General features: G+C 47.0%; 1 protein-coding gene across 4 annotated transcripts in view; it reads left to right on the forward strand.

The window, feature by feature from the left end:
• The window catches only part of cpx (synaptic transmission protein complexin), a 428,390-nt gene that overhangs the window by 86,462 nt on the left and 328,281 nt on the right, over positions 1 to 13,647 (forward strand). The window contains exon 1 of one of the 4 annotated variants that reach the window (XM_065431122.1): positions 6,184 to 6,309. The exons of 2 other annotated variants lie outside the window; for them this stretch is intronic. In XM_065431122.1, coding sequence (XP_065287194.1) covers positions 6,285 to 6,309 — 25 coding nt within the window. In that variant the 5' untranslated portion in view covers positions 6,184 to 6,284. Of the gene's footprint in view, positions 1 to 6,183; positions 6,310 to 13,647 lie in introns of those variants that run through there. One more of the 4 variants, XM_065431114.1, reaches the window with a different exon arrangement.

The following is a 13,647-nucleotide window of genomic DNA, read 5'->3' on the forward strand; positions in this document are numbered from 1 at the left end:
GCGCGTTCTCCTGTCTGAGGATCTTTCATTTAAATGCAAATGGGTGGCAGCCGACTGGTCTGACCGCTCCTCAGTAGCGTGGCCTACGCGCTACTGCGTCGCGGTGTACGTTGGATCTCTTAAACCTAGACTGCCGACATGACGAATGCCATGCTTCTCGGTTTTTATGACGTTTTCTCTTTCTTTCTTTCTTTCCTCCTTTCCTTCTTTCTTTCTTTCTTTCTTTCTTTCTTTCTTTCTTTCTTTCTTTCTTTCTTTGATTTTTCGATGCTCAGTCTTTCACTGCTTGGTCTGTCGTTCCCGCGCGATGGACACACGTGTTGGTTCGGCTCTCTAGCACGGATATTGCACAGTACGTGCGTTCTCGTGTTGATGCGAGGGGGCATGAATGCATGAACATGCTAATCACTGAACACGCTCATACGCCCTATTTACTTTCACTACGTTGAATCTGTGTATGTTTTGGCATACTTCAATGCGCTGATACTGAGTGCACTAATACTTTCGGGTTGTGCGTAGCGGGAACGCTGGTGGCACACAACACAAAGTGGAATGCTTCCGTCTGTGGTTCCAGCCCCGTTCGGCTTTGATGTCACGATTAAAGTGTTTGCCTCCGCCTTGGATTGGAAGTGGTGCAAACTAACACAGCAGAATTCCTTTTCTACCTTTTTTACGTGCTTTATAATGTTTTACTCCCCAATACAATGAAATATTTGCGGACACCACTAAACTCACAAAAGTCGTATGTCCTTCTTTGTCCTTTCAAACTGTCTTAATGTATTCATAAAGCAGCCTCTGTGCTAGAGCTGCTCGTAGCAACAGCCGCCAGGCTATCGCTATAGTGGATGTATTATTAGCCGATAGAAAGCAGTTCTTACGAACGTAAAGCTTTTTGAATAGGATCCGTATTCACAGAGTGGCGTATGCGCTGCAGCGGTTTTTAAGAACGCTGCAGCTCTTGTCGACAGCGAATATAAATTAGCCAAGGGGGCCAGATAATTGAAAACAGTTCACAAAGGAACGCAAGGTTTGCCAATTCGGCCACTGCGACCATGAAGACTGCTGCAAAGGCTGCTTTGCCATTCTCTCGTATGTCTGCGAGGAAAGTAGCTACCAGGAATATATCAAAGTTGTTCTACACAAAACAATATTTCTGCTAAACATCTGTGACAGTTGACTAGTCGCAAAAAGGGAGACAAAACCTTGATTGGAAAATAATTAAAACAGCTTTCTGTGCAGAAGAGAGTCATTCTCGGGGAAAAGTCCGCAGCCGTTTAGGCAAAAATGAGTACACCTTCTTGCCGCTGCAAGTATGTCCTCGTGCCCTATGATTTATTCCATTTGTTATAAAGCGATCATCCCAAAACCTTATGTCATCAACATTAATGTAGCGGTTACTCTGTAAAAAAAAAAGGGGGGGGGGGCGGTCGCGTAAATAAAAGAAAAAGTCAACCTGGAAAAACTCATGAATACTTTACGCAGTCCATCGACAGGTTTGCCTAGCCTTGACGACTGCGAAGAAAATGTTCAATTTTATTAATGTTTTTATTGTCAGTGCCGAAACTAAAAAAAATTACTAAAAGCCGCTGATAGGAAGTTGTGCGACAGATTCAGAGTAAGTATGAATTGCGAACTTTAATTACGCTCGACTGGTGATCTCTCTCCCTTTCCCCTTTCTTTCTCTTTTTACGTGCATGTGAGCTTTTCCACCAGTTCAGGGTAGCAAATGGAATGTGCCCCTGGTGAAACCTCCCTGCCTTTTGTTGCTTCCCATTCTCTCTATCTCTCTCTCTCGATGACCTTTTTATACGGTTTAAGATCATAATTTCTTCTCTTTAAGTTGCTGTTAGAGCAGTTTATCGTCTTTTGGTTTGAAAGACACACGAAATGTTTTTGCTTACCTTAACTTTAATTATACGGCCTTATTGGAGATCTCCCCACTGATGGAATTGAAATCAAGAAAATCAATTTGAATCTAGATCTGCTCAAAACACAAAAACGATCCAATCGGGCAAAGAGCGCCGCTTTTAAGCGCTCGCTCTTCACAATCTTTCTTCTCCCGGTGAGCCTTTTCTCACTTTAATGTTGTCTCGGGTGCAACTGTGCTCCTAGGTTATTAATACGACAGCTGCCGGATGAATCTCCCGCACACGGTCGATCCTCCGCCACGGGAAATCAAAACTAAAAAAAAAAGGCACCTGCCTCGCCCTAATTGTAATCCTGTTATCAGACGCTAAAACTCGGTCTTGGGTCCAGTGGGAGCGGGCGCAGGAGGACCTGAGGACGAGTAAGACGGGCTCGGTCTGTAATGGTCCCATCAACTTCTAATGACCCGCTGTCGGGCGCAGAGATGCGCATCGCTTCGACACGCTGCCCTCCCGATCGGGCGTCTCTCTGACCGCACCCCGCGGCGCCGCGAACTCTAAACGGACCCACGCGTCGCGCGTTTCGATTATCTGGCGCGCTCCGGCGGGGCTGACTGCGTCGCACCACTGCGATTGCCCTGGGGCATCCTTCGTTACGCGAAATTGGAAAGAAATTATGCATCGGTGTATTGCGGGCCAGCCGTCCATTTGTCTCCTCGCCACAGCTCTCCGAGTCCCCCTCGATTCAGCTGCGAGGCTTGCTTACAACTTGGCGGCGTCGCTGTTAAGCTGGCTTCAGTCGATAGCTTGCCGTAAGCGTGGGCATGAGTGGCTTTTGATTACCGTTCACTATGGATAGTGAAGAGCGAAGAGACGCCCTGTTTCTAGGCTGTTTTCACCCTGTTTTCTAGGCTACGGCTAGGAGTGGCTTTTGTGAAGTCGTTTGCGTTTCGCATCGGAATGGCTGACAACGCTACGTGTTATGAGCGCCGTCGCGTGGAGACGCTACAATATTTTCTGTGTGGTTGTACTCAATACGGGGTACAGAAACGATCGCTCGAAATCGCTCTAGCGCGCTTTGATCAAAAACCATTATGACAGCAAACCATTTTGGCATGCCAACCCTGGCAACTGAGGGTGACGAGCGCAATGGTACAATATTTAAAGGCAATAGACCTGTGCGAACGGCTGTAGCCTGAATTGGTGTTACCTGTGCTGCAAGTGATAATGTGCTGTGGTTGTCTGCCGTGATAGGGATCGGCTGTGATCGGGTGTCCATTCTCTCTCTCTCTCTCTTTTTCCATCTGTTTACCTCCCCCTGTCCCGTTCCCCCGTGCACGGCAACAAACCGGATTTGCCTTTCAGGTTAACCCCCCTGCATTTTCTCTTTCTCGTGTGTGTCTGTCTCTCAACATTTTATTAAGGATTTGTTTTTGTTTCTTACGATTTCCTTTTCTGATTTTTTCTTCCTTTTTCTGTTTTGTTAAGCTTGCTTGCCTCAGTCGCTAATGTGAAAACCAGATTTCAAAAAAAAGAACTATTTAAGTTCGTTCATACCGAACAGACCCTATCAGATAATTGACCTCGCTTGTCAGTTTCTAGTAACTTTCAAAGGCTGCTGTTCTCAATGAACTCAAAGCAGAAGGAACAGTCAGTATAAACCGAGCGGATTGCAGTGCTCAAAACAATTGCTTTAGAGTGAATTAACATACTCTTCTTCTCTAATAAAAAACGTAACCTGTGCTTATGACTGAAAAAAGATCCTAAAAAGTCCCAAACCGTTTAGGAAGGAGAGTAGGAAGGGGGGGGGGGAATCCTCTGTCTGTCTTCTAAAACCAAGAAAGGGGCTGGCAGATGGAATGGCACACTGTGGTATAAACTTTTTTAAACAGGGTTGAAGTACCTCAGACAGGCTGGCCAACGTTTCGATAGGTGGACCTATCTTCGTCAAAGGCGGCCTCGTCATCCTCGGCGTGTTAGTTTTAAAGGGTTAGTGCAGTGACGTCACGTGCGGGTGTTGTCGCTGGCGGCTGGTTTTAAAGAGAGAGATTACAAGAGGGAACAGGCGTTGTCGTCCGACGTCTGTGAGCCTCATTCTCAAGACGAAGGGACAAGAGCGTGAGAGTGGGCACGCGGGGAGGAAAGAAAAGAAACAGAAGCAGAAAAAATGGGGAAAAAAGGGGGAAAGAAGGGAAAAAAAGCAGGGGGGGGAGCCATCGTAACGACACCTACGTTAAGCGCGTGTGGCAGTGCCCCTTGAAAGACCATGCCGCTGCCTTTCAGTCACCCCACACATTGCACCGCAGACTCCTCGTCGCCACCTTAACTATTTCAAAATTACTCGACCTATTGCTTGACCGGCCGTTCTAATGCCTCAAAAACATGCCGCCAACGACTCCCCTGAATACATCCTAACCTTTCGCATCCCCAACACGCTCCCAAGCCCCCGTATTTCTTAAAGATTTCATTTTTCTCTTTCTTTTTCTTTCACCCCCCCCCCCTTTGTTGTGTCTTGGTACGGCCCTGGCTCCCCCCTGCTTTTTTTCCCTTTTTTCCCCCTTTTCCCCCCTTTTTTCTGCTTCTATTTCTTTTCTTTCCTCCCCGCGTGCCCACTCTCACGCTCTTGTCCCTTCGTCTTGAGAATGAGGCTCACAGACGTCGGACGACAACGCCTGTTCCCTCTTGTAATCTCTCTCTTTAAAACCAGCCGCCAGCGACAACACCCGCACGTGACGTCACTGCACTAACCCTTTAAAACTAACACGCCGAGGATGACGAGGCCACCTTTGACGAAGATAGGTCCACCTATCGAAACGTTGGCCAGCCTGTCTGAGGTACTTCAACCCTGTTTAAAAAAGTTTATACCACACTGTCTGTCTTCTTGTCACTCTACACGCGCGCTCGTAATAAACACCGTAAGAAAAGGATTCCACTACTTTACGTTGTAGCTTGCTAAAGGTAAACAGACCACGCTTACGAATTTATCTACAGCGGCAGCGTGAACTTTGACCTGCGATGTGGTTGCAGCACAGCGCGTAAGACGCGCCTTCTCTGTCCGCTGAGGAATTACGGGTATTTTTGGTAGCTGCCGTGGAAGAGGCGGAAAAATAGACAACGACAAAGCCTGCCGCCGCCCTCAGCAGTCGCGATGCGTAGCGGTTTCTTTTCTCTCTCTCTTTCATCCTTCCTTTTTCACTCACTTGGGTATTGTACATTTATATTGCTGATCTGGACGTCCTTAAGCAGTGGCAATCACAGCTTTCAACATTCCACAGAAAAACTGCTCAGCGCACCGGATTCCGGCAGTCACTCGTTTAGTTTCTCCGTGCTTCTTTTGCTTTCCGTACCCTTTCGCGCCTTACTTTATGTCGACGTTTTTCTGCAATTGATAACCGCATTTTTATGTGGCTGGTATGAAGTGGAGAAGCATTTCGGGGACTTGCAAGTGTGCCATTAAATTTACGACCTTGTCTCGAGAGATTATCGGCGCACGTTTTAAAGGCGATTGGCGGCACTCTGCCTCGAAAGAGGCCCATGTCAGTGGTTTCATCAAGTACTTACCCGTTTTGTGCGCCTCTGATGTCGCTCACTGTCTTTTCGACAGCTTCAAGAGGCGCCATGTGCGCTCTTCATTTTGGCGCTTATTTTGCAGTTGCGTTCTCCCTCGGTTTCACTTTTTCATCACTCGCTTCTTTACCATGGTTGTTTGCCCGAGAAAGCGTTATCAAAAGGACATTGAATCGCTGACTAGTTTGGAAATCTTCAAAATAAAGAAAGAAGATAAACTTTGAGAAAAAACATGCATTTCTCCCTCCGAATGATCGCCATGTAACATGATTTTTTGTCGCTTCCTTTCCACTCGTGTCTGAGTTCCTTCTTTGAAGCCATGGATGGTAGTAACAGTGCCGGGACACTCATCGTCATAACGAGCTAATGTCATCTCGCTACGCTTCTACACGCCTGGTTTACTGCCTACGTCGACACAAGCCAGTTTGTCCCTGGGTGCGCAAGATAAACGACAAAGTGCACGAGTGCTAGTCGTTGTTTCTTCGTCTCCTTGCGTATTTTTCCTGGAGCGCACGACCATCCGTTTCCCTCACCTTCTCGCACCGTGCCACGCGGGTATCTGCCGGAGACGCGGCAGCGGACGAGCGCGTTCGTTACGACATCCCAGGCGATCGTTTATCTTCTTTCAGGCCTGTCATCCGCAAAAGCCGCCGACAAGCTTGTACGCATTCGGCTTGCGCTGCTGCTGTTGTCTCTGCCGTGGGTGCGCGGTGACGTACGCCGGGCAACTGTGAGCACTAGAGAAATAGGGTTCCAAATTTCAGCCCCTGTGCGCCATCTCTGGCAGAGATACGTGCCCCGAACGAAGGCTTCGCTGACCTTAGACAAAACGTTGGCGCCGCCTGGAGATCGATGGGACACGAAGAAAACGGAAGCGGTGAGATAAGCATTTTTAGGCTACTTTGACCGAGTTTCAAATTTGGGGCACCGGCATCTAACACGACCACCGTTCCAGAGCCATATGTATATCTTTGTTTATGACTGCGCGCGCTTATCTGTGTGTGTGCGTGTTTCAGGGTTTTCTGTCGTGTACACATTAAATTATACATGACCTGTGGGCGGTCAGTATTGCGACGGCGAGTTGAACAAATGTTTGTTACAGACTTCGGACTTTTGACTTGTGGTGAGCTTATTATTATTATTATTATTATTATTATTATTATTATTATTATTATTATTATTATTATTATTATTATTATTATTATTATTATACGAAAATAAACAGTGGGAAATAGGGCAGGAGCAGGCTGGCAACTGCCACCGAGAGGGGCACAAAGCCTACCTGTATACTCTTTAGGAAGGAGAGTGCACAGAAAAGGAAGTTGAAGATAAGGAGAAGGGAAGAAGAAAGAAAAAGCAAGATGACAGGCAGAAATGATGAAAGTAAAGCAAGAAAGTACACGCAGGAACAGAAAAAAAAACATGCAGGTCGCACTCATCACAGAAGGATGTAGAAAGAAAAAGTTAGCAAAAATATTTCGCCCCTTGCAAACTGATGTGCACGCAAAAAAATGCGCCATCCTGTTTGACTGTTGAGTACACACTTGGTTGCTAGAAACAAAGAAAGGCCGGATTTTCATAGCATTTGTATACAAGTTGGCGCTAGCATTGATGTGCAAGTTGTATATACAAAGCAGTCTTTTCGGAGTTTCAAGCGACGAGCTTGACCACTCTGCTGCAGCACTACCATGTTTCATTACGGCGGGAGAAATTAACAGAGAAAACGGTGGAACACAGGAAATCGTAATTTACAAGCAGATGGACTTAATGCTAGAGCAAGCAAACACATGCATCTCTAATAAAGGCGTTCACTCTGGCACCGGACCCCAAGCTGCATACGCACACTATATTTACGCATGTTGTGAACTTGCTATTTGTCAAAAAAAAAAGAAAAGCAGTTTCATCTATATCCTAAACTTTGACCGTTGAGTGTCAGACATTCTCCTTTGTCTGAGACGATGAAAATAGTAATACGGAATGGTCTCGTCTCGTTTCATGAATACAAGAAATCAAGGGGAAGGGTCTAAGTTTCATCCGCCTATCGAGAGATATTGAGATGTCCAATGCAAAGACGTTCCTGCATCCTATATGTATATTTTGCTCACACGAAAGTAGACGACAGTTTGTTTCCAATGGCCCACAAATATGCCTTCAGCCATTTTTTTAAAACAAGAATGTTTGTATGTAAGTAAGAAGAAAAAAATAATGTGTTCAAATATATTTGGCGGACATACTCTAGTACATCCCTGTATCAACGCCCCTATTTGAGGCACGTTATCTGCAGAAACAGAGTACACAGCGGCGCAAAATGTTTTACGGGGAACCATGAAAATTTAGACCCAGGCCAAAGTGGATTGTTTAGAAAATGCCACGACCATGTCACCTAATAAAACCTCACGATCGCCTCCAGTGCACCTCTGCGAAGAAGACTGATAGCAAAAGCATGTGCGGGAAACAGCGATCGATAATGGCCATGCAGCACCTGAGGCCTTACATCCCGCATTTCGGACTGACCCTTTCTTTTTAAGAACAAATTTCCAATCATCGTCATTTGTGAGCCAAACATTCAGAGCGCCATCCGCCTATCAGGATATGAAGGTTTCATGTCTGCCACCTGTAGCGACCGCAGCAAAATCATCGTTTATCTCAGATTCGATTTCACTTAAGTTTTACGCCCAGTGGCACCTGATGACGAAAATTAGTACGTATGTTCGACTATAAAATGCAAGAACGTCGCCCTCGCGCTCGTAGGTGCCTACATTTCACGTTTGAGTCGTTGTGACAACGTAAGACTAAGTGCAATTTTAATAACGACACCTGGCCCATGGATTATTACCGGTGATTTCAATGCATTTCATCCGCTATGGGGAAACTTAAAGATGGATCGTCGAGGAAGACGCGTACAATCTTTCGCGTCGGATCATGAACTTTGCTGCCTCAATGATGGCAGTCCCACTTATCTGTGGGGACTGACATACAGCAGCTGCCTGGATTCAACTTTTGTTTCAAGGTGCCTCGGTACCGGTCTGAAATTGTTTCCGGACAACAAAACGCATGGTAGTCACCACGTTCCAACATACGTTAAAATGGACGGCATGCGCAAGCCACACTCTACCACAGTTCTTCAATGCATCTACTGGCCTAAATACACGTTGGTCATGGAGAAGAATTGCCAAAAGGTCCAGCACTGTCTACTTGGCAACACCGAAGAGCTAATTAACGACGCTGCTCAAAAAGCTACAAGAGTGTTCAGACCAATTCCTAAATTTTCTGAATTCGAAGCAGAATTAAAGCGGCTTCGAGCAATTCGTCGTCACGCGGAATTAAGGTACGGGCGCACCAAGAGAGAGAGAGAGAGAGAGAGAGAGAGAGAGAGACATAGCAAAGAGAGGAAAGGCAGGGAGGTCAACCAGACGAGCGTTCGGTTTGTTACCCTACACTGGGGGAGGGAAAGGGTAATAGAAAGAAGAAAAGAAAAAGGAAGCGAAGACCTACGACCTAAGGGAGACGAGACGCATACCGAAGAAGATCCAGCGTCGGATCAACTCCCTACACTGTCTAAGATGGGGCACTATAACGCAAAGCTATTCAAAACTTTTCTATTCCAATTATGCAATCAGCCCTCCGCGATTGGTCAAATATTGTTTTGGACCACTCCCACGTCCTCTGTCTGTCACGCAGCGTCACGAAAACCGCGATAGCTCCCCATCTGATATGACGTTACGCACTTATTATGCATAATTGGATCGAACGAAAGAAAAAAAATTGTTATTTCTGATTCGACGCCTTTTCGCCATTAGACCTCGGCTATTGGTCAAAAGCTTTAGGACTGCACCCACTTCCCCTACCTGTCACGGGATGGCACAAAATCACGAAAACTCACCGCGTGAATTAATATTAATAATTAATATGCCGAACAAAACTGAATTTTGTTTCTGAATAGCCGCAAGCTGCCCCATTCAGCAGAAAGGAGCAAAAGATGGCTGCCGCCGACCATTGTGGTACTGACAACTCGGAGCTGACGGGGTGCATGGGTCTATTTGCGTATAGTAAAGAAAAAATGTGCGTGGCAATACAACGTTATCGAGACCTTTCGGCACGTATTAGATCGCTCTGCCGATTCTTCTTTGCGTAGGATCCGTTTTAGCGGCATTTTGAACCTTCCGTTGCACTCCACGGCGATTTTCGACCAGCCACCGCAAGCTAAGCAAAGGGAAGCGGACCAATCGTAGACGCCGGCACCACCCTCCTCATCCGGTTATCTACTTTCACTGTGCTGGCTCGGCCCCATTGAAACTCTCTGCACTTGAGCGTGCTCCGCGCCTCTTCTCAGCCAATTATATCAGAAATACTGCTCAATGCAGGCAATGCTATTCGCTTTGAAAGCAAGAGAAAGCGGCCTCCTGCAAACAAGGAGCGCATTCGATTGGGCTTTTCAAACAACGCTGCGGCTTACCACCCAATGCTTGCCTCGGCGGTTATGCAAATTTGACGTCAGGAGATTGGAATAAGAACATATTGGAACAGTTTTACGTTATAGGGTCCATGGACGACTTTCTGTCATTCCCTTTATGTCATTCCACATAAACCCCTGTCACATATACGGAGAACAGTACGCGGTCTTCGAACATCACCGCAACGATTCCACTCCTTCAAATGCCTGGCTCTCTGCCAAAGTCGCCGAGAGATCGACATAGCGGAGGACTCCTGTTTGAAGGTTGCTGGTCAACCGTCCTCGTTCCCCGCACATTCTAGTATGGACAATCTGTTTTCCATCGAGGAGTTGCAAGCGACATTGGCAGCGTGCAGACGTTGCTCATCGCCTGGGCCTGAGGGGCTGACATACGCAGCTCTTGGCAACCTTGGTCAAACATCTTGACACGCTCTGCTAGACGTGTACAACAATTCATGGCGTGAAGAAGTGGTTCCTGCTGCATGGAAGTCCAGGTCCCTTGTACCTCTGCTCAAACCAAGTAAATTACCCCTAGACATGGCGTCTTATCGTCCCATTGCTCTGGCCAGTTGTCTAGGAAAGGTGAGGGAGAGGATGGTGTTGACACGTGTATACAGTGGTATCTAGAACACTACAAGGTATACCCTGACGCTATGACAGGCTTCCGATGCGGACGCTCTTCTATAGACAACGTCATAGGTATTGTCTCGTCTTTCAGCACGAAAAAAGCCTAAAGAAACTGTCAGCGGCGATGTTCCTGGACGTAAAAGGTGCTTACGGCAACGTAACCCATCTTGCGAACCTTGACGCCTTCGGTGATGTCGGCCTAGGTGTCCTTGTTTTTCGATAGATATCCAGCTACTTGAATGACAGGTCATTCTTTGTGCAAGCAGAGGATGGTGCGTCATCACAACACAACACCTGCCGTGGCGTACTACAAGGCGGAGTCTTGAGCCCCACTCTGTTTAACCTTTTGCTCATCGACCTGGTTAATACCCTTCCGCAATCCGTCCATGCGTCGATCTATCCAGAGGATATATACATTTGATCATTAGGAGTGACACGTCCTCAGGTGCGTGCCAGACTCCAAAAAGCCACACTAACATCAGGTTATCTTCGAGCATGAAGTCTGGAGGTGTCGGTTCTCCGAGAAGTGCTCTATGTTCGCTTTCACTCGCAAAGCGATGAGACCGTACGTTGTCAGAATTAATGGACAGCCTATTGCATACGAGAAGACGCACCGTTTTCTAGGAGTGATGATAGATCGAGACCTCTCTTGAAGTCCTCGTCTCCTACCTAAAAAGTGATATAATCATGATAACCCATTTGCTTAGATTTCTTGCAGGTAATTAAGTCATGGGGTGCGTCTGTGAGTGCGATGCTCCAACTCTATAACGCACTGTTCCTGCTTCTCCTACGCTATAGCTTACCTGTACTGGGTGGGACTGGTAAGACTATAACCTCCTGGCACTCCGGTCTGTGCAAGGTCAAGCTTTGCGAATATGTCTTGGCCTTCCTAGGTGTACATTCGCGGCAGCAACAATAGTCACCGCGCAGGACCACTCCATCACGTATGTTGAAGTCGACGCTTTAAGGATGTACATCAGGCACTTCGCCCGACTTCCATCGCATCGTCTCGCCTCCCTTCCTGCCGCTCGACCTCGTTCAGCGTTTAGCAGGATTATTGCTGCCAACCATAGAACTTTGCTGTCAACCTTCACACCTGCAGCACGACCATCTCTACCGCCGTGGTGCCTGCATCCACTCCAGGCCCTTCTTGTCATTCCCGGAATCAAAAAGAAAACGGAGATGTCATCTTTCGCCCCCAAGCAAACCATGCCCTAATTCCTGCATGACAAGCACAAAGGACGCATCCAGGTTTACACGGACGGTTCTGTCTCCTCTAAAAGTTCAGCTGGAGCAGTGGTGATTCCCACAGAGTCTGTCACCCTCAAGTTCAAGACATCTCACATTACATCATCGACGGCTGCAGAACTCGCAGCTATCCGTGCTGCTCTGGAGTTTATTGTTCTCAAATCACCACATTCATGGTCCACTCAAAGGCAGCTCTCCAGTGTCTGATGTCCCCTTTCAACCACGGACCAAATGTGCAACTAGTCGCAGACATCCGACTACTTCACTATCACGCAATCGACAAGGCGCACAACATCATCTACCAGTGGATACAGGGTCACTGCGAAATTTCGGGAAATCACAGTGCGGATGACGCTGCCCGGTCGGCCCACGATGGTGCCCATATTAAACCAATACCACTGTCAAGAACAGATGCAGCCACAAGTCTTCCTTCCCTCGCACGCGAGCTTATGGAGACTTTCTGGAACACCAGTGAATTCACTAACGCACGTATCCACAGATTGAATCCTCGTCTGCAACTCCGTCTTCCACTAGGGTTACCACGAGCGGAAGCAACACTTCTGTGCCGCCTGTGGCTTGGCGTGCCATTCCCGAACACCTAGACCTTCCGCATTGGAATGGCCGGCAGCCCTACTTGCGACACCTGCGGCTCATCAGGTGTCGTTGTTATCAGCATTACATTTGTGAATACAATTTCGTTGCTGCTGTTCAAAGTTTATCGCACCTATCAGATGAGAAAAGCATGAGTGTCTGTTTGTATCGACATGGCTAAAAATAGCCAGGACATTAAAATCTGCACAGACGTTAGCCCTAATTCAGGTTAAAATACCGTTTTCTTTGAGTGGAAAACGCTCACTTTTGCAACCGCTACCATCTTTACATTGTAGTTACCGACTTGAGCCTCGCAATTTCGCATGGTCGGATTCCATTCAGGCACGCATTTTCACTCTCGTTTTGCATCCTTTCCGACACAGTCTGTAGCATGAAATTACGAAAAAGAAAAGTGGCGCTACGCTGAGGAAAGAACAACGACGAAAGGAAAGCGCTGTCGGCGCTGTGCATGCCGAAGCGGGAGATTGCCCCGCTTATCGTGCCTGCTGGCTTCGCAGGGACCACCGGTCGGGGCTCGCGTCAATGTTTAACGCCCACCGAGGTGCTTTCGGGAACAGTAATGGCCGCCGTTTATTTCTGCGCGCTGAACGACTCTCGCCATGCAGAGAATGCGCACATTTTGAGAAGCACGAAGCACGCGACTGCGTCGCCTCTGCCGCAGTGCATCGAGCTTGCTCGTTCCCGTGAGGCATTAAAATTGCTTCTGCACAATCTCTTGCCCGGCGGGCTTCCTTCTTCTAGTTTCTTTGTTTAATCAGCGTTTGCGTCGCTTGTAACTGTTTGTAATGACTCTCTTTGCTTTCTTTCGTTAGCTTTTAGCATGGCGTGAAATGGTAAATAACGTTATATATGCTTTTTTTTTTATAAACGCACTTTCTCTTTTTTTAAGTCGCTGATCAAGATCTGTGTTTTAGGTAGGTTCTGTTCGCAGTTCCAGATTTATATTCACATTGAAAGTGCTTTCTCTGAGTTATGCGCTAATGGCAAGAACAGCACAGTAAAACGGAAGCCAATGCTCAGACGTTACCGCTGTATAGCTGCGGTCGTATTGTTTCAGGTTGCAACCTTGTCATAGTTTTTGCTACGCGAGAGATGTATACCGGACGCTATAGATGACAATACGCGAACGCGTTTGCTTGTGTTAAGTGTAATAATTACGCGAGTGGACGCATATACATAGCAAGGCATATATATATATATTGACGCCGACGTTAGGACTACTAAATGTAAATGTTTTAAGCATGTATGGCAGAACACGCACACTCTGATGTCGTA

The sequence above is a fragment of the Dermacentor albipictus genome, chromosome 1 (assembly GCF_038994185.2).
Source record: "Dermacentor albipictus isolate Rhodes 1998 colony chromosome 1, USDA_Dalb.pri_finalv2, whole genome shotgun sequence".
NCBI lineage: Eukaryota > Metazoa > Arthropoda > Arachnida > Ixodida > Ixodidae > Dermacentor > Dermacentor albipictus.